This window comes from Terrapene carolina, unplaced genomic scaffold (assembly GCF_002925995.2).
Source record: "Terrapene carolina triunguis isolate 2854851 unplaced genomic scaffold, T_m_triunguis-2.0 Scaffold42, whole genome shotgun sequence".
Classification (NCBI taxonomy): domain Eukaryota; kingdom Metazoa; phylum Chordata; order Testudines; family Emydidae; genus Terrapene; species Terrapene triunguis.
Window position 1 is genome coordinate 60,888,162 of NW_020664393.1, and position 25,362 is coordinate 60,913,523.

Consider the following 25,362-nt stretch of genomic DNA (forward strand, 5'->3'; position numbering starts at 1 on the left):
ATCACCTTGCAAATTTGACAACTGGAGTGAGAGAAGAGCAGTTGGGTAGGGGTCTGGAGAAGATTAAGTTTAGGAATATAATGTTTTTTACACTATCGGTGTTTGGAGAGCAGCTTGAAAATAGCATTAAATGGAACCTGTAGCACAAGTTCTCTTTTCCCCCTCTTGCTGCCTCCAAGACATTTTAAAAAGGGACAAGAGACTTAGCAAGGGGGACAAGTAGGTGTTACAGGAACACAATAATACAACTGTGGGACTATACCCAACCTAGTGTTGTACAAGGAGATCATCATTATTTCTTTTGTGACAAAGGTTCAATCATGAAAATTTTGGATCGAAATAGAAGCTGAGCAATGTGAGTCTGCAACTGAGGATGAGAGAAGCAGAAACAGATGGTTTGCAGTCACTTCATTTTTTTTAATTGTCTGAACTATGCAAAACAGTCTCTGTGACAATCAGCTCACTCAGATAAAGTACTACTTTGGCAACTTTTCTTCATCCCCACAAACTATAAAACACAAGAAAATTGCACGTACAGGTTAAGCAGACTGCCTGAATGGAAGGTACCTATTGGAGACTGATACGATTTTCTTGAACTTGTAATTACATATTTAGTTACATACGTTGATTTGGAGGAGTTATGATGTTAAAAATGTGGTTGGAAAAAGTTATTTGACATAGGGCCCTTACCAAGAGTTGGAAGGAGAAGGAAACTGTCTTTTTTTCTGTATTAAAAGAGAAAGCTTTGTTTAGGCAATAGCACTAGGCCTGCTCTACATGATTGCAGCTTTCGGATGGCAGACAGGCTTGCATCATTAATGGGGCAATAGATTCTGAGGCCAGAGGGGACCACTGTGTTCATCTAGACTGACATCCTGTATAGCACAGGCCCAAAAACTTCCTCAAAATAATTCCTAAAACATATCTTTTGGAAAAACATCCAATCTTGATTTAAAAAATTGTCAGTGATGGAGAATCCACCATGACCCATGTAAGTTGTCCCAATGCTTAATTACTCTGTTAAACATTTTCACCTTATTTCCAGCCTACATTTTGCTTCAACTTCCAGACATTGGAGCATGCTATACACCTTTCTCTTCTAGACTGAAGAGCTCATTATTAAATATTTGTTCCTCATGCAGACACTTCTAGACTGTAATCAAGTCACCCCTTCACCTTCTCTTTGTTAAGCTAAACAGATTGAGCTTCTTGAGTCTATCAATACAAGGCATGTTTTCTAACCCTTAATTAATTAATAATTTCCAAGATAAAATGGGATTCTCAAAAAGATTTTCGGCATGTTTGGTAATGGTTTACTCTCTGTTGAGACCAAGTAAGACTCTGTTAGCGCTATTTATTATTCACTCTCAACACTACAGATGACATAATACTTTGCCAACATACGGGAAGAAAAAACCCATGGCCCAGGAACTTAAAATCCAACTGCGACAAATTACACATAGCAAAGAATTGTGCACAAGAGTGGGTGAAGACAATACCAGAAAACAGATTAATTTTCCAAGTCTACTGCACAGCAGTGGGTTTGAAGAGGGGATCTGAAGGAATACAGGATTGAAGCTTGACACATGAAAAGATGGAGGCAGTTCTTGGCTACATGAAAAAAAGGCAGAACTGAGAAAATACAACACAAAGCTGCTCCCACAACATTTCTAATCTGGTCAACACACAACCAACCTAGCTCATGCTTCCATTATTCTGGTGCAATCATGGGCTGGATTTGGCGTCAGCCAGTTAGTTACAGTGACTACCATTGCACTGAGTGCACCTACCCTACAATCAGGGAGTGACTGCAGAACTTGTAGATGTACCCAAGCTAGCTTTAACTAGCATGGGTACCAGTAGTGGCAAAGCCATGGCAAAGTGGGCTTCAGGGCAGGTACTACAAGCCCATACAAGAGCCTGGGTACTTCTGTGGCTAGCCAGTGCTGCTGCAGCTTCACTGCTGGCTAGCACAGGTATGTCTATACATGCTGCAATCACACCTCCACATGCAGTGTAGACAGACCCGTAGTTACAAGACAAATAACACAGTGGTTCAGAAAAGAACATTCATAGTGAACATGGATGTTTTAGCTTTTCCTTTGATTTTTTACTTTAAATACCATTCAGGAGACGAGAATGACACATTTCTTATCTGACAAATTTCTGTTGGTATCTTCTATCCTCATTCATCAATAAAGGTAATGTCCCCCAGCTATGAAATTCAGAAGCAATCCAATCTTGTTGCTGGAGGCGCCAGGACTAAGCCCTGCCCTTCAGTTCAGGCCATCAGAAGAGTTCTTTCACAGCCACAGAAATACTCCAACAACCAATTATTAGCATTAAGATAACAACTTGATATGTTAATTTTAAAACAATTATATCCCCAAGTCTCCCATTAAAGAAAAAAATTCTATTTGTATTCTGGTAATTTACCAGATGGCCAGGGTGGGTTCAAAAAGGAGAGAAGCTACTAACAGAAAGAAAATTCTCAGGTAAGAAATTTCTCATTCCGTTGCACAGCTTCACTCCTCATTCATCACAAACCAGAAGCACCAGGAAGTGAATCCCAGAAGTTGGGGGGAGGGGATAAACAGAGTTTTAATAATAAATAATAATAATAATAATAATAATATAGTAGAATAACAGGCAGGAATCAAAGTGTCCCCCCCATGCAAAATAAGAGTTATAAATTAAGGAGTTATGTGGGAACTAACCCAGGAGGACCTTCCTACCAAAAGGAATGGAAATTTACTTTGCAAATCTGCCTGAAGTGGGGCTCAAACACTTTCCCCCGAGTGCCTCTAGAGATTTCTGTGAATGGTTTCCCAGATGCCTAGTATGACAATTGGTGTAGCATTTTTACATCTTGCCTGCAGCAACTTTGAGGCCCTAAGGCAGTGGTCCTGGAACTAGGGCTGCTGGGGATGCTCCCGCACCTCCTGGCTTGAAGTAGTCATAACGAACACCAAATATATGGTTTCCATCGTCAGCACCTCTACTATAAAAATTGTTCCAGCACCCCTGCCCTAAGGTGTTGACATTTTGAATAGAATATGATGACCAGGACACAATCGGCATATGTACTGCAGATGCCTAAGATATCGCTTCAGAGTTTTAGAAATACTCATTTATGCAACAAGTTTCTAAGGGTTACAACAAAATGATGGGAGAACTATTTCCCAGGAATTGTGGAACTAGGAACTTACCTTGAACAGAGAGGTTTCTGGAGCTATAAGAATAATCTTTTCCTCCAGTGGTTCTTGTGTGGATATGGGAACTAACTCCAAAACTTGCCTTTCAGAAGTAATAGTGACAAAAAGACTGTCACACTGTTACTGTGATTAAACTTGGCACCTGATATGCAAATGGAGAATCCAATGTGCCTGCCTACAAAATGCTGCTATGATTTGCATCCATGTTTCTATGGTGCTTGATTGTAAGAATCCAACAGAACTTCCTGGAGAAACTCTAGTGTACTTGAGATCATTAGAGCTTTGTGATTACTGTATTACTCTATTTGTATGACAACAGCAACTAGAGGTCAGGGCCCCATTGTGTTAGGAAGTGTACAAAGAGGTAGCTCTGCCCCCAAAGAACTTTGTTTCCCCTCACACCAAAAATGTAAATTTGACCAGATCAATGAATAAAGCAAGAGATACGCACACTAAGGAATTATGTAGGAACAACCCAAATGCTCTTTCCCCTTCCCCCCAATATATGTCAGGACTTCTGTGAATAATTTCCCAGATGCCTAGGATGCCAACTGGTGCATGATTCTAACATCTTACCTGCAGCAACTTTGAGACCCTAAGGCCTCAACATTTTGCATGGAATGAGATGAACGGAAAATGATCTATTGTTAAGGTCCCTTCAGTCGCATACTTCTATGATTCTGTGAATTGGAATATGTACTTCATATGCTTGAGCTATTATTTTACTATTCAAACTCCATCTTTGTGCTACTAGACACGGATCCCAAAGTGTGATGAGTGTGTATTAGGTATATAAGTAAAGCATGGCTGGACTGCAAGGCCTGCAAGATTTTAGCTTAGCCATACTAGGCTGTAAACTTAAGAACACTTGTCATAAGTCGGTGACCTAGGAATATCCCTATACCAGTAAGGTTGCAAAATAAGATGTGCCAATAGGTAATGTTACAGAAAAATAGACTGCAACACACCACAATGTATTGTCCAAGATCACGAGACACCTGATTGTAACATCATGGAATGTCCTGTTCTGACTGCAGGTTACCATGTATACATGTTGTGCATAGATGCTAATGAGAATACGGGGAACTAAGAATCAATCTACGAAAAATGTGGCACCCCAATACTCATGGAGTATGGAAGTACAATAAGGAAAAGAGGGTTGAAACTCTCATTCATATACATAAGGTGTTAGATGTGATCAGAACAACAATATAAAAGAGGTTCCCAGATTGGATAAAAAAAAAAGAGGGAAGACCCTTGGGAAACCGCAGCAGGAAACATCCCACTATCAATGATCATCTCTTGAGAGATTCATCGCCTAGAATATCTTTGAGGATATGAGTACAACTACAGTCTTAGTCATTACATGGGATTTTTTTAGGATTTGTATAAGCATAGGTAATTGTAACTTTCCTTATTGCTTTAATAAAACCTGTAGTATAGATAAGACTTTGTATTTGTGATTGTGTCTGTGGTCGCTATCCTTGGTCTTCATGTGTTCCTGGAGTCTCCAAATTTGAGAAAAGCACCAGAGGGGATTTTCACTTTGTTGAGTTTGAAACTATAGCAACAGGAGCGGAACCCATGGCAGTTTAATAGAAAAATCACTACATTGATTTTAAATAAAAAAACGCTACAACAGGACTTATGGAAAGACAAACTTACCTTGAACAGAAAGATGTCCAGAGATTATAAGAATGATCTTTTCCTCACAACAGAAATGGGATTATTGTAGAGATTGGGGAACTACCGGTAATTCCAAAACCTACCATTTGGAGGTAATGGGGACTAGAAAGGCCATCAACAGATTTGTCTAATCTGTTATTCTGATTAATTTAGGCACCTGATGATAAAGTTGAGGTGCTTATATACAGAACACCATTACGGCTTGTATCCATGTTTTTATAGTGTTTTGCTATACAATTCCAAACAACCATTCTGGAGAAACTCTAATGTAGCTGATTTCAGAGTGGTAGCTATGTTAGTCTGTATCAGCAAAAAGAACGAGGAGTATTTGTGGCACCTTAGAGACTAACAAATTTATTTGAGCATAAGCTGTAGCTGATGTTAGGATATAGATATACAGGCCTGTCTGCAAAGGCCTATACTTTAAGAACGTAGGTGTATTCTTATCACTAAGCTAGTTATAGAGGTATAAAAGAAAGACTCAAAATCACTGTCTGTCTGTGTAAGGGCCTTCTCTTACTGTGACGGTCTGAGGCCCTGTTCTTAGGCTAAGGCCTCTGGCTAAGTACCAGAGGCAGCCATAAGCTGGGAAGTGTATGGTCACATCCTTACATTCCAAACTAGTCAAATTGAAATAAGGTGCTATTGGGCTGTTAGGAATACAATCCTGTCCTGATATTCCTATCACCTCCAGAGAAAGGGAAGAGCCTAGAAGATGTAAAAGGAAACTTAGTTTGATAGCATCCTGTCTGGCAAAGAACTCACTTATCAATAGCTGGGATGTGAAATCCTCATATCTGTATTGTTCTATCACTGTAGTCTCCACTTCCCTATTGTTTGTCTGTATAATCTCTGTCTGGTTCTGTGATTGTTTCTGTCTGCTGTATAATTAATTTTGTTGGGTGTAAACTAATTAAGGTGGTGGGATATAATTGGTTAAATAATTATGTTACAACGTGTGAGGATTGGTTAGTTAAATTTCAGTAAAATGATTGGTTAAGGTATAGCTAAGTAGAACTCAAGTTTTACTATATAGTCTGCAGTCTATCAGGAAGTAATGGGGGGAATGGGAACAGGGAATGGGGGTGGGAGAATTGGAATCATGTTTCGCTAAGGGGGGGAATGGGAACAGGGACACAGGCAAGGCTCTGTGGTGTCAGACCTGGGAAGGGGGACACTGAAGAAGGAAACTGGAATCATGCTTGCTGGAAGTTCACCCCACTAAACATTGAATTGTTTGCACCTTCGGACTTCAGGTATTGTTGCTCTCTGTTCATGCAAGAAGGACCAGGGAAATAAGAGGGTGAAGGAATAAGCCCCCTACCTAACAGCTGAGATCACCAGAACTTTGTGATTATTATTCTATTTATAATATAACACCACCTGGAAGCCAGGAGCCCATTCTGCAGATACTGCACAATAAGTCCTTTCCCCCAAAGAGCTTTATGTTTCCCCTCACACTAGAAAAGTAATTTGACCAGATCAATGAATGAAATTTCCTTGAGAGTTCTGTTTGGATTCCAAGATGCATGAGGGACTAATGGAGAATCCTTGCTGAACTTTACTTCTCTTTTGATGCTCAGGCTGTTAATTGTCTGATTTCTAGATCCAGATGAAGGTGTCCCTGCTTTGAGAAGTCTAGTAATTGCTGCAGGTGCAATGTGAGTTTCTGGACTAAGAAGTCCAAAGAGCCCTTTGGGCCAGTCGAAGATTAAGAGGAGGACTTCAACTCTCCCTTTTCCTCTTTTCTGTATCCTTTATTTGAACTATTTTGAAAGGTAGTAAATTCTTCTCTGCCCCGGATATTATTTCACTGCCGTGGAGAAGCTTTGATCTCTAGTTACTCCCTGGTTTTGGAAGGGTTTTAAACACCCGTGCCTCAACCAGAAGCCACCTCTAAAGGGAAGTAGGAGCAGACTTCCTCTGTTAGCACCAAAACTGCCCCCTACCTGGTAACTTGCACCTTCTTCTGAAGCAGCTGGAACTGGCCGCTGCCCTAGAAAGGATACTAAATTAGGTGTGAACATAGGTACGGCAATATGGAATGGGACCAATATTTTTATTAAAACCCATCACTGACAAAGATGTCAAGTGAACTAAAACAATGTGAACTTTGACATTTTGAAAGACTGCCTTTCAAGTATGCATCTCACCATGAAAGGCTTGCTTCCAGAGTCTAGAGTGAAAATTGGGTTGTGTTCAGCATATGTTTTGTACTTCTCTGCCCATGACAGGACATTTGGGAGTGATCAAAGAATGACACCTAAATTTGTATTGCATCAGGTGAGTAGTTCTAGGTTCTCAGAAAGAATTTTTGCAGGCACATCTTGAGAAACCCAGTCAGGAGTGAAAGCTGATGCATGGAATCAGCAATCATAGCTACTGGGGCTACTTCGTTATAAATAATCACTGCCAGGAAATGACTGATGAAGTAAAGTTTAGGACTTTTGTAAATTTTACCGTGTTGGTAACATTATGACCAACCATGTCTGTTTTGATTCCTGGGTGAGCAATTCTTGGCATTCAGTTCAGAAAGTTCTTCCTGATTTTGAACAACTGGTGGCTATGGATTCTTCCCAGCAGCTGTCCAGTTGGGAATAAGTTTGCTTCTCTGGACAGAACAAACTATGGTATGTTGTCTAGGTGTGTAATTTACAACTCGTGCTTCATTGCGACTACGAGCCATTTTTTAAGACTCTGGTTGCTGGGAGTAGATCAGAAGAAAGAGTCTTGTAGAGAAATTGTGAGTTCTCATGTACACATGCTCATTTTGCCTTTATCATTTTGACGATTTTCTTTGTTTGGAGGAAAATTTATCTAGGATCCCTTGGACGCTTCTGTTCCAGATTTTTGCTCTCCTAGGTGAACAGTCCCTTGCGAATACCCTTGGTGTTGATAGTGACCAATGGTTTGGACAGTGAGGGCTGAGGCGTCTCAGGCCTCAGGGGAAAGGGATGCAAAGCCCCTTGCCCACACTGAAGCAGAGTCTTTTGCAGGACTAACTCCCTGATCTGGTCAGATAGCATCTTGTCTATAGATTCTCTCTTCAAAATGCTCAGAATCTCCTGATCAAGCTCTTATGCATAGAGTTGGTTTCTGGGAGGAGATGGGGCAACCCAACATGCTGGTCCGACTCTGAGCTGCATGCTGTGGCAGTACAAGGATCAGCTGACTATGAATAAGGCTAAGATTTTGTCATGGATATTTTTACTAAAAGTCACAGACAGGTCATGGGCAATAAAGAAAAATTCACAGAAGCCCGTGACCTGTCCCTGACTTTTACTAAAAATATCCATGATAAAATAGGAAGGCACTGGGCAGCTGCGGGGTGGCTGGGAGCTCTGGGGCCCCCACTGCCCATGGGGGCTCAGAACTCCAGGGTCCCCTTGTTCCCCCCCGCCCCCGCAGTGGCAGGGAGCGCTGCTGGGGTCCCCCATCCTCTCCCCAGTGGCAGGGAGCAATGCCGGGGTCCTCCTGCCCCGTGGTGGCAGCAGGCGAGGAGTGGCCAGGGGTCATAGAATCATAGAATATCAGGGTTGGAAGGGACTTCAAGAGGTCATCTAGTCCAACCCCCTGCTCAAAGCAGGACCTAATCCCAACTAAATCATCCCAGCCAGGGCTTTGTCAAGCCTGACCTTAAAAACCTCCAAGGAAGGAGATTCCACCACCTTCCTAGGTAACCCATTCCAGTGCTTCACCACCCTCCTAATGAAAAAGTTTTTCCTAATATCCAACCTAAACCTCCCCCACTGCAACTTGAGACCATTACCCCTTGTTCTGTCATCTGGTACCACTGAGAACAGTCTAGATCCATCCTCTTTGGAACCCCCTTTCAGGTAGTTGAAAGCAGCTATCAAATCCCCCCTCATTCTTCTCTTCTGCAGACTAAACAATCCCAGTTCCCTCAGCCTCTCCTCATAAGTCATGTGCTTCAGCCCCCTAATCATTTTTGTTGCCCTCCGTTGGACTCTTTCCAATTTTTCCACATCCTTCTTGTAGTGTGGGGCCCAAAACTGGACACAGTACTCCAGGTGAGGCCTCACCAATGTCGAATAGAGGGGAACTAGCACGTCCCTTTGTCTGCTGGCAATGCCTCTACTTATACAGTCCAAAATGCCGTTAGCCTTCTTGGCAACAAGGGCACACAGTCGACTCATATCCAGCTTCTCGTCCACTGTAACCACTAGGTCCTTTTCTGTAGAATTGCTGCCTAGCCACTCGGTCCCTAGTCTGTAATTGTGAATGGGATTCTTCCGTCCTAAGTGCAGGACTCTGCACTTGTCCTTGTTGAACCTCATCAGGTTTCTTTTGGCCCAATCCTCTAATTTGTCTTGGTCCCTCTGTATCCTATCCCTACTCTCCAGCATATCTACCGCTCCTCCCAGTTTAGTGTCATCTGCAAACTTGCTGAGAGTGCAGTCCACGCCATTCTCCAGATCATAAATGAAGATATTGAACAAAACCAGCCCCAGGACAGAACCCTTGGGGCACTCCGCTTGAAACCGGCTGCCAACTAGACATGGAGCTGTTGATCACTACCCGTTGAGCCCGACAATCTAGCCAGCTTTCTATCTACCTTATAGTCCATTCATCCAGCCCATACTTCTTTAACTTGCTGGCAAGAATACTGTGGGAGACCGTATCAAAAGCTTTGTTAAAGTCAAGGAATAACACATGCACTGCTTTCCCCTCATCCACAGATCCAGTTATCTCCTCATAGAAGGCAATTAGGTTAGTCAGGCATGACTTGCCCTTGATGAATCCATGCTGACTGTTCCTGATCACTTTCCTCTCCTCTAAGTGCTTCAGAATTGATTCCTTGAGGACCTGCTCCATGATTTTTCCAGGGACTGAGGTGAGGCTGACTGGCCTGTAGTTCCCCGAATCCTCCTCCTTACCTTTTTTAAAGATGGGCACTACATTAGCCTTTTTCCAGTCATCCGGGACCTCCCCCGATCGCCATGAGTTTTCAAAGATAATGGCCAATGGCTCTGCAATCACATCCGCCAACTCCTTTAGCACCCTCGGATGCAGCGCATCTGGCCCCATTGACTTGTGCTCGTCCAGTTTTTCTAAATAGTCCCGAACCACTTCTTTCTCCACAGAGGGCTGGTCACCTTCTCCCCATACTGTGCTGCCCAGCGCAGCAGTCTGGGAGCTGACCTTGTTCGTGAAGACAGAGGCAAAAAAATCATTGAGTACCTCTGCCCCATGGCGGTGGCAGGTGGGGAGCTGGTGGGGGACCCCCATGCCCGCAGAGGCAGGCAGGGAGCTGGCAGAGGTCCCCGTCGGCAGTGTCTGGGAGCTGCGGGGTACCTCCGCTGTGGCTGAAAGCGTGGGGAGCCGCTGCCTCAGGCAGCAGGGGTACATTACCGCTCCCTGCCGGTGCAGGAGGCGGCAGGATCCTGCAGCTCCCAGCTGCCGGGGCTGAAGTCATGGAGGTCTTTGGAAGTCACGGATTCTGTGACTTCTGCGACCTCTGTGACAAAACCGTAGCCTTAACTATGAACAGGCAGAGTTTAATTTGCCCTCTCTAGAGCTGCCTCACCTCTTCTCCCTATGCTGGCTGGACAGCTCTGCCATGAGTGAATGGAGGCAGAGGAGTCCCAGAAAGGAGGTACTGCTAGCTGCAGAACCAGGTGATTGAACCCACCACTCTGCCAGATACCTGATCTTGGGGAAGAGAAGTAAGAAATATTGTAAGTCTCTATTCCAATAAAACAAATACAAATTAAAAATGATAAGATAAAATGATCAGGAGAAACTGAACCATCAACTTGTTCAGCTGCTGGAGGCAGAACATCTAGTGGCCCGAGATGAAGGATTGGGTTTAGTCCCTGAGCCTCCAAGAAACAACACTGGACCACCTCCAAAATTCTATTAGTGATGAATAAGGAGAGAATCTGTACAACAGAAAGAAATTGATCAAATCAGTGAGTAATTATCATTTGGTAATCAATTTGCTATGCAGTAGTTTTGACCTAAGGTACAGTGCAACAATACACTGTCTCAAAACACGTAAAAGAAACCTTTTGGAACAACACAGTTCTTGTTTAGACAGACAGTTTAGTCTTCCCCAGAAGTGTAATATCCATGCTGGCAGTTGATCTATTCAGTATATGATGAATGTTTGTAAAGTGCTTTGGAAATGGACAGCGCTACTGTATAGAAATCCTAAATAGCTTAACATATCAAAAACATGTACTATACTTTTTTGAAACATATGTTAAGTACTTCTCTGTTTACAGAACAGTAGAAGAAATAATTATATACAACCTGGCTGACTGTCCAAAGTGCAAGTCAGAGCTGCTCCTTAACAAGCTTAATACAGGCTTTTTAGAATAGATTTTATATTGCATATTAATGAATATGGGAAAAAAAGAGAACTAACCCTGTAGAGGGGATGGCATTTGTCCTTGAAACATGGTGCCAAATGAGCATAGATCTGCAGGCTATAGTAATAACTTGCCAGCTGGAGAGATAAAGCAGAATGTGATTGCTTTTCAAAGCACTTGTTGGCATCTACCACCTAAGAGAAAAAGGACATTAACTTAGATGAAAGAATTAACAAGTTTATAATTGTAAGTGCACAAGCTTTCTAGAAGCTAGTCTTGAACCATGGTTTAGAAGTAGAACTAGCTACATGCGTTTTTTTCCCCCCTAAAAGGGATTTAATACAGAGCAAAAATGGACATAACTGCATCAAAATACATCACAAAAGACCACCTGTATTACACTAGCTGCTGTCTTGAGGCTACCGCAAAATATCACTCAGCTACATTAAATACAATTCTGATCCCTCTTTATTAAAATGCTACCTTCCAAATTTGTCAGCCGCATTTGAGTTACTGTTGTGCAAAAAGGCTCGACAAGTTAATTTTAATATCAGGATGTATGGCTCCCACCACCACTCACGACAACAATTCAGTAACATCTGTTCAGATTTTCTTCAATGTTATCAGCCCAAAGCTGGATTTTGTAGAGATCAAGGATATGAATTTTAAGCCCAAAGAAACAGGTTTCCAAAATTATAAGCAAGCAAATATATAAGAGGCTAACGTTTGCGCGCGCACACACACAAAGGTAAACTTACCTGTGGTAATGCAAGTAGGTAGGCAAGAGATAAGGTCATATCATTTGGTAAAGCATCACTAGCCAGTTGTAATAGAACTGAAATACAGGAGGGAGGGGGAAGAGGGGAAATAAAGGTTTGATTACTGACCCATCTGTCCTTCACAGTTAGCAAGTGAAATATTTACCATGTAACCATATTTTTAGACTCTAGCTTGAAGCATTCTATACACGTTAAATTAAACATTAATGAGTGCAATCCAGGAAAAGATAATGTGTAGTTAAACTGCAATTCCGATTTACCTTAACTTCCAGGCAAAGCATTTATACATTAAGCAAAAAAGGTGAAACACTGCAGTATCAGACCCCAAAACAAACTGCTGAAACATTTTCTGCGCTGATTTACAACAACTAAATCTGTTGGTTGTAAAATCAAGGCAGTAGTATAAAGTTATGAGCATTAAAGAAAACCAAGCAGAAGAATAATGGTCTCAAGTTGCAGCGGGAGAGGTTTAGGTTGGATATTAGGGAAAACTTTTTCACTAGGAGGGTGGTGAAGCACTGGAATGGGTTACCTAGGGAGGTGGTGGAATCTCCTTCCTTAGAGGTTTTTAAGGTCACTGGCTGGGATGATTTAGTTGGGGACTGGTCCTGCTTTGAGCAGGGGTTGGACTAGATGATCTCCAGAGGTCCCTTCCAACCCTGATATTCTATGATTGTATGAATATTGTAAAATACATTGTTTCCTGAAGCTAGAGCATCAAATTTACTTGTAAGCTGCACACAACAAAAATCTCAATTATTAATCAACTTTTCGACTTTAAATAAAAAAGCAACATAGTATTGTGTTATTTTAAAGGAAGACCTGTACAATTAAGTATTGATAAAGAACAAGCAAAGCAGCTGGTCCAGATGATACATATTCTAAAAAATTAAGAAAATTAGCTAACTGTTTCACTAACAATTATTTCTGAAAGCTGTTTGCCAACTGATGAGATACCAAAAGACTGCAGAGAAATTGTGGTTGTGATCCAAAGTCCACTGAAGTCAATGGGCTTTATATTAGTCCCTAATGTAGTACTGATTTTCAAATAAAAGACAGAACTTTCCTGGACAGTGCTTTCCTATCAGAAGAGAAGAATCACAGAGATCCTAGAGGGCAATGGGAGAATGAGCAATAAGTATTGTTGTGAACGAACTTCATCTGACAAACTGTGGGAGTCTCCAGGCAGGACAAGCCAAACCCTCTCTGCCTCTAAGTCCACAGCACATTTCCTGACCTTGGCTTTCCACTTCTCCTTCCCTGCCAGGCAGGTGACTGGGGACAGGAGAGTGCCTGAGGAAAACCTTGAGTTCAACACTCCAAACACAAATTTGCTGGTTCCCTTTCAGGGCATTTACATTTCAAATTAAACTGGCTGAGGGGGAAAAAAGGAAGGGTCAAGATGTCCAAAAAATGTCACCAATGAAGGTCTGCACTTTTTTGGAAGCATACAATTAGGGCTTCTCATCTTAGGTGTTATTCGATAAACATCAATAAAACACACCAATACAAAAAGAAATCAATGTTTAACCAATAAAACATCAGAAAATACACCAGAAATGGTTACTTGTACCTAAGGGCTTCAGGGGCATGCACAGGAATTTAAACTTCATTGCTTTTGGAGGGGCATGTTCTGTGCCTCTGCCCCACAAAGTTCTGTGCCACGGCCAATTATTGGGGCAGCTCATGCCCCTGCTTAGCCCCCTCCCCTTGTGCAGTCCCTGAATGGCTTGTTTAACCGGAGTGTCATGCAGACTACAGAAGTGTGATTTCTCAAGTGCAGTAAAGTGTTGAACGTATCTGGTTTGTGCAGATCCTGCCCGTGTGTACGAAAGGTTCCCTATTGCACTTTAACCTAGTGCTGTTTGAAACATTACAAAAGAGATTAATCAGAATAAATACTACCGCAATGAGTAATGCATACAATATATATTATTAATTACAGTATATATAAAAGCCATTTACAAAAGCCCCCCAAACCTCTGATTTTCTGTCATCTGCAAAAAACTCAAATATTGCTAAAAATAAACCGACAAAATGAAATTAATAAATCCCATAAAAAAATAAGTCTTACATGTAATATAAATCTGGGAAAAGCAGAGAGGGTAGACCTATGCCCCAGACAGGACAAAAGGATCCACCTGCCTCCAGTCATTTAAGAGAAACTGGAAAACCCATGGTTTTGAGGCATGCAGGGGACAAAGGGTCTTGTCTATTCTATGTAGAAGTGAATCCTACAAAGAAGGAACTTTCTCTGGACCTATAAGTTTCAAATAGAAAAGGCAGCACTTGGACACCAGCTATATGTAAGCAGCACTAAAGGATAAGGTGTTTTGGTTTTACTGTATATCTTCTTTGAATGCACTATGCCAGACACAAAAAATATCACCAGCAGTTATTCTGTAGTTCACTGCTCACTTCGGGAAGATGTAATAATTCTTCCATCAGTAGATCTCAAAGCACTTTACAAAGAGGTCAGTATCATTATCCCCATTTTACAGATGGGCTACTGAGGCAAAGAGGTGCAGTGACTTGCCTAAGGTCACCCAGCAAACCAGAGGCAGAGTAGGAAACAGAACTCAGGTCTCCTGACTCCTGGTGGAATGCTTAATCCACTAGATCACAGTGACATCATGTGTCTTTGTACTTTCTTCCCACTCATTGTGCCCCTGATGAATTCTCTAGTGTCTGCTTTGATGTTTGTAATCTCCTCAAAACCAATATTCAACCCACTCAACCTAAATATTAAATTTTTAAAACCCAGTCTCAGTTCCAAGAATCATGTGCAAACTTTTGTAAACGCACTTTTATAAAACATGGATCAAACACTGCAATGAGGAATTATTAATCTGCAAAACACACATTTACTTTCTCAATTATTTGCAGAGCAGGAGTATGATTTCACCAAAATATATAATAGTGACAACTCCTGCATGCCTAGCACCCTGCCCCTTTTAACAGCCTTGTCGACACTTAAAATTTAGGTCAACATAGCTACATCTCTCAGGGGTGTGAAAAAGGCATACTCCTGAGTGCTGTAGCTATGTCTACCTAACACTCATTGTAGTTGCAGTTTGGTCGACAGAACAATGCTTCCATCAATCTAGTTACCACTGCTTCGGGAGGTGGAGTTCCTACAATGACGGAAAAACCTCTCCAACTCTGACATCTGCATCTACACTACGAGGTTATGCTGACATAGCTATAGCACCATACCTATGCTGCTATAGTCCATGTAGTATACACATGGCCTAAAAGGATATTTGATACACTCTGATACTCCCTGATCCAAGAACCACTCCTGTGGGCTCCCTACCAAGAGGCCTGTGTATTTCAGCCTCTTCTTGTGAGCTCCTCATCCCAGGGGAGTGGGATTGCTTATGTGGTTACTTTTTCATTGTAAAGAAAGTTTGGAGGACTATTTATAATTGCAGGTTATCACTGGACTTCCATCAAACTGTGGTGGTTGGGATGTTCTCCCTCAGCCAGATGCAATAAGCAAGTCTTTGGATGCCACGTGACCACAGAGGTTGCTCAGGTGGCACCAGGCCACAGGTACTAAGACTACAGATGTGGTCATCACTACCTATGCTGATAACTTGGCTTCTGACAAAAGCTTCTAGCTCTGGCAAATTATTTTGGCTAAACTCAACATGTCCTGGATCCTGTCTGAGTCAAGATATCTAACAGATCTCCTAACATAGTTACTATTAAAATCTGAATGTTGTTGTTTTTGCAACTAAGGTTATTTGCGATGTTCCCTATGTTCAGGGCAGGAAATACAATGGTAAGGCTAATAACTTGCATAGGAATTTGTTAACATTTTATTGATGTTCTCTAGCTGTAGAGAGGCTGGTATTCTGGGTATTTTTTTCTTGAGAACCCTAATGAACCCAGAACCTGCATGACTAATCTTTGGATCTTTTACAAAATATTGTCCTTAATGAGCCAATTGTCCAGGTACACAAACACCATACTCCTACGTAGTTAGCCACTCAGTACTCCCAAGCATTGTGTGAACAACCATGGCACCAAGACCAGGCCAAAAGGCAATCTTTTATTCTATTCAGGTTCCTGTACCATGCCCATCAGCATGGTGCCCAGGTGCTTTCCAAGACTGCATTAAGCAGTATGACTAATGGCAGTCATATACCGTTTTTTCCTTCTTTTTCCCTTCCTTTTCCTAATGGAAAAGTTGCTTGTGGATTTACAAAAAAATACATTATAGTATACAATATATTGTTATACATATTGTGCTATATTTTTTTATTAGTGAAGGCAAGGTCAAAGAAGCTTGCCTTGAACTTGGACTGGAAAGTGGTGAGGACTGTGGTTGTTCTTAACTCTTAAGGAGTTGGTTCTGCAATCTTAGACTAGCTCCTGAGAATAAACTAATCTGCTCCCTTACTGGAAATCTGAGATACATATGGATATATCACCACCAGATGTGAATTTAAGCATCTTCATAGTCCAGTATACATAATAAGTAGCCTTCTTCAAACTACCATGATTGCTTCCAAACACTTCACTGTGAATTTTTCTGTAACCCAGTAAAGATGTAACCCAATCAAAAGTACAGAATTGGGCTATAACTATTTTCTGGGTCATCTGAAAGTAACTGGAGCTAAACCTCTTCCCTTTTGCACCCACTGGCAATGTCTGAGTGATGTTCTTCATAAGACAATGAATTTCCTGAATTGTTGGTTGTTGAGTGCATTTGAGAGGAGCAGTTTGGTGGATTTCCTCTGAAGTGGATTTTCCGTCTCTTTTGATAATTCTGAAGACATCTGTTGTCAAAATAATTTGAAGTCATCACGGATAAAAAGTCTATAGTTTCTCTTTAAAAGATAGATTCTCCTCCAAATATGCTGTAAGCCTTGAAACTTGCTCCAGAGCTCTTATAAAATGTAAGCTTTTTTCTTATTAGGGACAAAAAACTGTCGTAGGAACTCTTAGGCTTCTGTGCAAAAAGAGATCCTGACCTTCATGTACATCTTTGATAGTGTTTTTTCACTTGCTCTCTCTGAATGCAGAGACAGACAATAGCTCCAAACACAGTATCTTTATCCTATCTGAGCCATTCTGCACAATGCTGATGCCATTTTAATAACCAGCTGAGGCTCTCAACTCTGGGTCTCAAAGTGGAAGCCTTCAGAAAAATAGAGGAGGTATAGGGGAAAGCTTGGAATGCTTCCAGGCTCTGCTTCCAGGATTGTTCAGTGTCATCTAAGAGCAGCTCTTCACCAAGCCAACATTAGCACTGTTTGAGGCACATCACACAATAGTCAAGGCTGTACATCTGTGAGACTGTGATCCCTTATATCAACTCCTAATATTAACTCTCATTATCTGCAAAGGGCTCATATCACTGTGGTATCCAACCCCATCTCAGAACACTCTTGAAGATCCTATTGAAGTCAGTGGGCATTTTGCTATAGATTTCAAGAGGAATTAATTTAAACTAAGAGAACAATGTAACTTTTCTGCAGTCAAAACAGCAAGAATTGGAATGGGTGAAACCCAAGATCACTGCAAAAAAGTATTGTGTAAGGCAAGCATGAGCACCATGCAAACCAAATGCCTCTCGGGAAACCACAACATGAGAAGTTTAATTTCAAAGCAACATTCACAGAGGGAAAGCTGCCCATATTATTGATATAGAAATCAATGCCCATAAAAGAGACTGGATAAATAAATACCCTTATCTTTACCACTCTGTGTATAACATCTATCTACAGATCTATCGAGATCTCTACTCCTTCCCCTGAACTGACAAGATTCCTATCCTTCACCTCCTACAAGTTTTAAATAATAATAATAAGAAGAAGAAGAATAAAAAAAAATCTGAAGAGTTGCAGAGTTCAAATCTATTCAGTGACCTATTGATGGACCAGAGACAGAGAACATTTATTTTTTTCAATAATCTTTGAATTTATATATATAATTATGTTTTTATGGTGCTGATTAAATTACTACTCTGTTCTACTTATTTTAACAATTGCTGACTTAAGACTTGTACCAAAAGTAATGTGCATGAATGTCTGTTTGCCTGCACATACTTATTAACTATAGGGCATCAAAGGCATCATATTTACATAAGAGACAAGCATCTTTCACACAATGTGTTGTTATACTGCAACCACTGCTGATATTGCTGTGCACTAGACTTTGTAGCTACAGAAGTGTACTGGAAACTCATTGTAGGCTAGCAGGCTATTTCACCAGCTGAGGAAGGGAAGGAATGCCAAGCTAAACCCATGTCCGTTTAAGGCGCTTGCCTCAGTTTAGTAGTCAAACACAAAACCATAAACACTACAAAAAATAAAGCAATTAAATTGGCCTATGCTGGATTTCCCTTGCCTCTACTTAGCAGGGGAGCTAGGGCATACCTTTCACTTCTTGTCTCTGTACTCAGCTTCCTCCTCCTTATAGTCCCCTGCTGAATCATATGACAGGCCAGGAGCCCTTAATTCTTTCCAGATTGCTATGCTACCTTGTCACACACATAATCAGCTAGTTATCTACCATTACCCTAACTCCTTTTCAGAGTCACTGCTTTAACATGATACAGTGCCACATCCTGTAAATATGGCCTACATTCTTTATTCCTAGCTATATGAGCTGATATTCAACTGTATTAAAATATGTTTGACTGTACTCAGCTTAACAAGCAATTCATATTGCTCTGTACGAGCGATCTGTCATTATTTACCATTCCACCAATCTCTGTGTCATCTGCAAACTTTTACAGCAATGAGTTGGCATTTTCTTCCAAATCACTGATAAAACCATAGAATAGTGTTTGGCCTACGAGTAATAACTGTGGAACTCCACTAGAAACACATCCATGCTACGGATGAGGCCCCATTAATAACAAAAATATGAGGTCAATCAGCCAGTTTTTGTAACTATTTCATATGAGCTAAATTTATTTTGTACAAAAAACCCCACCATTCAATCAGAATGTCATGTGGAACCAAGCTAAATGCCTTTCAAAAGCCAAAGTAGATCATGTCAACAAAGTTACCTATATCAACCAAATCTGCAATCTCACCCAAGAACAATATTAATCGACATCTCAGCTTCTCACCTGGACAACATGCTGTGTACAAACCCAGGGTATTGAGTTTCTTTGTGTCTTACAATACACATGCTGTGGTGTCCCTTTGTTCCTGTAAATATGCAAGGTATTGAAATATATGGAAATCTTGTATCTGAAGCATATAAAATATTCTTATTAGCTTCAGATACCTTGCAATATGGTTCAGGCATATGGGGAAGAGGGGTTGGTATGCCATGTACACACAACTTGTATTACTTGCACTCTACTACTTGCAAACCAAAATGAAGCTGACTGGTCTCATTTTAGAGTTCCCAGCCTTGTCGGATTCCCTTAAAAAAAAAAAAGGCAACCTGTAGATCTGATAAAAACTAAAGGAATAAATTCAGGAGACAAGTATTTTGGTTGAATGCCTTCACTGCTAATCATTGAAGAAGGAGTTTTACCGAAACTCATATCTTAAAACTGCAAACTTACCTTACTCAACACATTTTTCAAACAGTTTCGAGGGGATTCACAACTTACAACACATTCAGCTCCATTATTTCATTTAAATGTAAATGACTAACAAAGACAATATCTAAAGGGCTCTGCCCTCTGGAGCCAAAGAGTGAAGGTGGGGCCTATGAAGAACCATTCCAATTCCACTGATGTCCAAAATACATAAATAAAACCCTGGGAAAGCTCATAATCTTAAAATTTCAGTCTAAAAGTATCCAGTGAGTTAGAGATAGCCAGACTGAAGTCTATAACTAGATGTTAGCAAGTACTCTGGGTCACTCAGAGGCTTGTTTAAATAAACACCAGCCTTGCTAATAAAGCCTTGCTATAAACACAGGAATAAATACTTTCCAATCTCAGATTGTTCCTCTTTCAATACAAATAACCCTGGCACAACATCTGGAAACTAGTGCTGTTGAAGCATGTAAGACAAAACAGGTAGGTCAACAGTAAGGACTAAATCTAAAACTGATGTTGCAGTAAGAGAGCATGAAGGGAACCAACCTGACATCCTCATTGTTAATGACTTTTCATAACTCATTGCTTTGCTTCATATATTAAGCTGTTACACTGCTCTACAGCCAAAATGCTTCTGAAATAAATGTAGTCAAATTTTACTAATTCTGGGTCACTGAGAACGAAAATTATGCTTAAAATTGTTGATTGGCTCTAGTTTTCAAGATATGCTATTGGGTCAGTATATACTACCCTTGACTTGGGAATGGCGGAGGATAAGTGAGTTATAAAGGGAAGGGATCTCAATTTAAACCAGAAATGACTAAAATACATCTTTGACTGGATCTATGAATAAATCTATGACTGGGTTTGGACAGTACTTGCTTTTTAGGCAAAACAATGAATGATGCAATCTGAAGCTGGTATTGCGTCATACATGATATGAATTGCATCATGTTATTCCTAGAAGTCATGGATGATGCAATCATAACGAAACTTACATCACTCTGCTGAACAAATTGCCCTATATCAGCTCTAGGAATCATACAGTGTCGTGCTCTCTTATTTGTCAGTGTTTGATTTTGCAAAGGGACACATTTCCGTTTAGCCAAAGTGAGCAGAGATGCCTCGTACTTGTGTGAACAGTGCAGATAACTTCTGCTGTTTGTGGTGAAGTGACTTTTGCATCACAAAAGCGCGGTATAACCACTATGGTTAAGAAAGCCTATCACCTTTATTTTGGCTGCAAAATTGGAGATCAGGACAAGAGGTGGGCCCCACACATATGCTGCAACACTTGTGCAACAAATCTTCGCCGGTGGTTGAACAGGAAAAGGAAATCTATGCCTTTTGCAGTGCCAATGATTTGGAGAGAGCCAACAGATCATACCAGCAATTGTTACTTTTGCATGGTGCCTCCAGTTGGGAAAGGTGTGTCAAAGAAGAAAAAGTGGACTGTGCATTATCCAAACATTCCATCAGCTATACGCCCAGTACCCCACGGAGAAGGACTGCCGGTTCCTGATGCACCAGAATCATTCTCACTTGAGTCAGACGAGGAAGAGGATGAAACTTCTGGTCCTGAACCATCAATGTCACAGGACCCACATTTTCTCCCATCCTCCTCCTCTGAACCACAGCTCATAACACAAGATGAACTGAATGACCTTGTCAGGGATTTGGAACTACCCAAGAGTAAGGCAGAGCTGTTGGGCTCCAGACTACAGCAGTGGAATCTCCTGGCAGGTGATGTTAGGGTTTCCATGTTCCGTGACTGTCCAAAGGATCTTGTCCCATTCTTCTTCATGGAAGGTGATCTTGTAGCCTGCAACAACATCGATGGTGTGATGGCAGCCCTCAACATCGTTCACGATCCAGATGAGTGGAGACTGTTCATTGATTCATCGAAGACGAGTCTTAAAGCTGTTTTACTGCATAATGGCAATGTTTTGCCATCAATTCCAGTTGGTCATGCAGTCCATATGAAGGAAACCTATGACAACATGAAACAACTTTTGAGGTGCATAAACTATGACCAACATCAGTGGCAGCTTTGTGGGGATTTGAAGGTTGTTGCTCTCTTGCTTGGTCTGCAGACTGGATACACAAAGTACTGCTGTTTTCTCTGCGAATGGGATAGTCGTGCAAGAGATTCCCACTACATCAAGAAAGATTGGCCACTCCGACAGTCATTGGAGCCTGGGAGGAAAAGTGTTCAGCATCCACCACTTGTTGAATCAAGGAAGATGTTGTTACCACCCTTACACATCAAGCTGGGTCTGATGAAGAACTTTGTCAAGGCCATTGACAAAACACAAGCAGCTTTCAAGTACCTCCGTGGAAAATTTCCAATGTTAAGTGAAGCTAAGAGAAAGGAAGGTGTCTTTGTTGGTCCTCAGATTCGTGAACTTCTTCGAGATGATGCATTTGACCATGCACTGCGTGGCAAGGAAAAGACGGCATGGAAAGCCTTCCAGTTAGTGGCAATACATTTTCTCGGAAACAAGGCAGACAACTACAGGTTGTTGGTGGAAAACCTCCTCAAGGCATACAAAAGCCTTGGTTGCAACATGTCACTAAAGATACATTTTTTGCACTCTCATCTAGATTTTTTTCCACCGAACTGCGGAGCAGTGAGCGACGAGCACGGCGAGCGATTTCACCACGACATTGCAACAATGGAGAAACGCTATCAGGGCAAATGGAGCCCATCAATGCTTGCAGACTATTGCTGGACAGTGACAAGAGATGCTCCATTTAATGAATACAAGAGACAAGCCAAGAAGCGCCGAGTACACACTGAATAGGACTAAACTATGTACATAATAGTTCTTTGCCTTTTGTTTCATAATAAATTTTATTTATATAACCCTTTTGCTGATTTTTAAAGTGTTACATAAACAGGACAGGTGAAATATTATCATGTAAAGCAACCATAAACACATGAAAAGACCTAGGTTTACAATTTATGATTAAAACTCTATCTACATAATATACATAGACATAAAATGTAAAAACTTAAATATCTTAGAAACAGTAGCCAATCAGTTGTTTTAATTGTCATATTTGAATTCAGCACATCAAAATACATAATAAATAGCACATTTTATCTCTGAAGCAGATGATTTCTCAAAAATTGTAGACCAGTGTTATCAGTAACTCATGGAAATAAATCACACATCCAGAGCTAGCCATTTCTATACCCTTTACACACCCATGCATGTGCCTTTTAACTTCATGATAGTTCCATTTTGCAGTTAAAAATGTATGGCTTATGGAGAGAACTTCACTTTAAGACTTTACTCACATTTCATGGGATCTAATACACTAATTTTTCATGCCAGAACTCTCCACAGAGTAAAGTATTAGACAGACATCTGCCTTCAAAGGACACTAACAGCATGTAAATATTTAAACAGTTCATTTCTTAAACCAGCAGGAGGCAGCTAAAGGGAAAAAGATATATAATCATAGCTAGGGGGAAAAAATGCAAGACTAACATGAGAATGTTTCACTTTTAATAACACACCCAAGGTAGGTGAGAGTGCAGGAAGGGACAAGCTTTTGAGCTTCACAGAATTCTTCTTCTGGTCTGGGGAAGGTAACCAGAGCGTCTACGCTAAACAAAAGTTGGGACAGGACTGTTAAACATATGGGGTTCACATATACTGTAGCGCACCACTTAAGTGGGCAATTAAGGGTTAGCAGGCAGTAGAGTGTGCTACAAACTGTTTTAATGAGCCTTAAAACCAGTCTCTTAAGTCCACAGCTTTTAGTGTCTAGCACAGCTATGGATTTAAGTTCCCAGGTTTGTCTTTTGAAAGTGTTGTGCACATTTCCTTTGAGGACAAGGACTGAGAGGTCAGATATGGGGTGATCGCTTTGTGAAAAATGTTCACCCAGGGTGACAGGGTGTTTTTGTCTTATTTTTCTGTAAGAGTTTATCTGAGAGTGTAATGATTGTATGGCTTCACTCATCTAGTTGGTGTTGGGACATTTGATGCACTGGATGAGGTACACCATATGTTGGGATAGGCATGTGTAGGATCATGGATATTGAAAGGTGTTTTGTGGGGGGTAACGATCATCATAGCAGTGGAGATATGTCTGCAGGTTTTTCATCTGTTGTTCTGGCAGAGTCTGGTGCCACTTTGAGTTGGTGTGTCCTGGTTTGTGGGGAGATTGCTTCTGATGAGCTTGGCGAGGCCGGAGGGTTGTTTGAAGGCCAGAAGAGGGGGTTTGGGAAAGATTAATTTCAGGATGTGGTCCTGTACGGCTTGTAATTGTTTGATGATACCCATTTGGGTTCCCGTGTAGGGTGGTAGATGACAATTAGGAGTATGTGGTCATTGTTTTGTTTCCCGCCCCCCCCCCCAGTATTTAAAAAGGTTCTCCGGGGGTATCTGTGTGTCCCGTTCCGTGATGCAATCTATTTCCCTGGTGAAGTGTCCTTTTTTAGTGAAGACAGTTTTAAGCATGTTTGAATTACTCTCAGTATAGTCCCTATATAAATTTTAATTTTGGTAAAGAGATTTCTAGGGAATCCAGGAATTTTAAATACAAACTATGCACTAAATAAAATAGTGGGGCGGGGGAGGGGAAACCTAGAATTCAAAGATCATTTTAGCAAACTGGCAAAGATATGAACTCTAATTGCAACAAATGAACATACCTATCTGCAGATTAGCTGATGGACACTTTATTGCACTCCACTGCTTCTCAAACTGTATTGTGGACCACTGGAAGCACGTGGCTATTTCTGTCACAATGGCCAAGCACCGTGAGCCTTCTAAAAGTGACACTTCCTGATTACTGTCAATCTAGAACTCTCTTGAGATTTCCAGAGACTTGCTGACCTACTACCCAAAAAAAAACCCCTCCCTTTTTTTTTTTGCACCTTTCAAGGATTTGCCTCGTTTGAGAGATTTTTTCTTTGTTACAAATTAAACCATGATGAACTTTGTAGAAAATACTAAAATATCACTTTCGAACACTATACTGAATATATGAAAATGTACAGTATATACACACACATTATATTATAAATAACACACCACACACACAAAAACAATGTACCTTCTGTAGCTGGAAATAGGTCCTCTCCTTCACTTTTAGTTTCTGCTATTTTTCCTGTTCTCAGCAATACTTCTGCAAAACTTTCTGAAGAATTATGTTGGAATCCAGCATAGGCTACTTCAGACTAATAGAAAAAAATCACAGTTGCATTGTTTAAATATCCTCTTTAAAAAAAAAAAAAAACCTCATGTTTTGTAATATGTTACATTAGATACAATTATATAATTTAGTTCCTTTTTTAAAATTCTAGATAGAGATCTTATGCAGCAATAGAAAACCTAATAATTCTCCTGTTAACTTAATATGTCAAATGAAACCTATCATACTGGTTATGATAAGCATTGTGAAATGTAAACAGACAGTGTAGATAATGAAGTTTTTCCAAAACAAATGAATGTTGATTTACCTGTCTGCCTAGCTCTCCTATGTAAAGCACGCATTGTGTAAGTCAACACCAAGCAAGCTTCATTTGCATGTTAAGTCAACACAGGAATAAGAGACACAATATGGCATCAGCACACAAAAGAACAAATAGCAGGGAAGAAGAATTTTGTCTGGGAGTACACTACAAAGGGATACATTTCAAAAGTTTTTTTCTGGACTATGAGGAGGATGAAAGGGAACCCTTGGTGATCCATTTCACTGAGGAACACTAGTGGCAGAGAGGAGTGATTCATGAAAAATTTGGATCCTGATTTGAATCAGTGAATTGTGCAAAAGGGCTTTGAGGGTGAGAAAACTGCTTTAGACAAAGA

The 25,362-nt window shown here is 40.8% G+C and overlaps 1 protein-coding gene across 1 annotated transcript in view; it reads right to left on the reverse strand.

The window, feature by feature from the left end:
* Window positions 1–25,362, reverse strand: part of NBAS (neuroblastoma amplified sequence) — a 381,012-nt gene that overhangs the window by 182,729 nt on the left and 172,921 nt on the right. The window contains exons 38-40 of the mRNA XM_026655553.2: window positions 24,608–24,731; window positions 11,995–12,071; window positions 11,293–11,430 (exon numbers count right to left, since the gene is read on the reverse strand). Of these exons, the coding sequence (XP_026511338.1) occupies window positions 11,293–11,430; window positions 11,995–12,071; window positions 24,608–24,731 (339 nt within the window). The remainder of the gene's footprint in view (window positions 1–11,292; window positions 11,431–11,994; window positions 12,072–24,607; window positions 24,732–25,362) is intronic.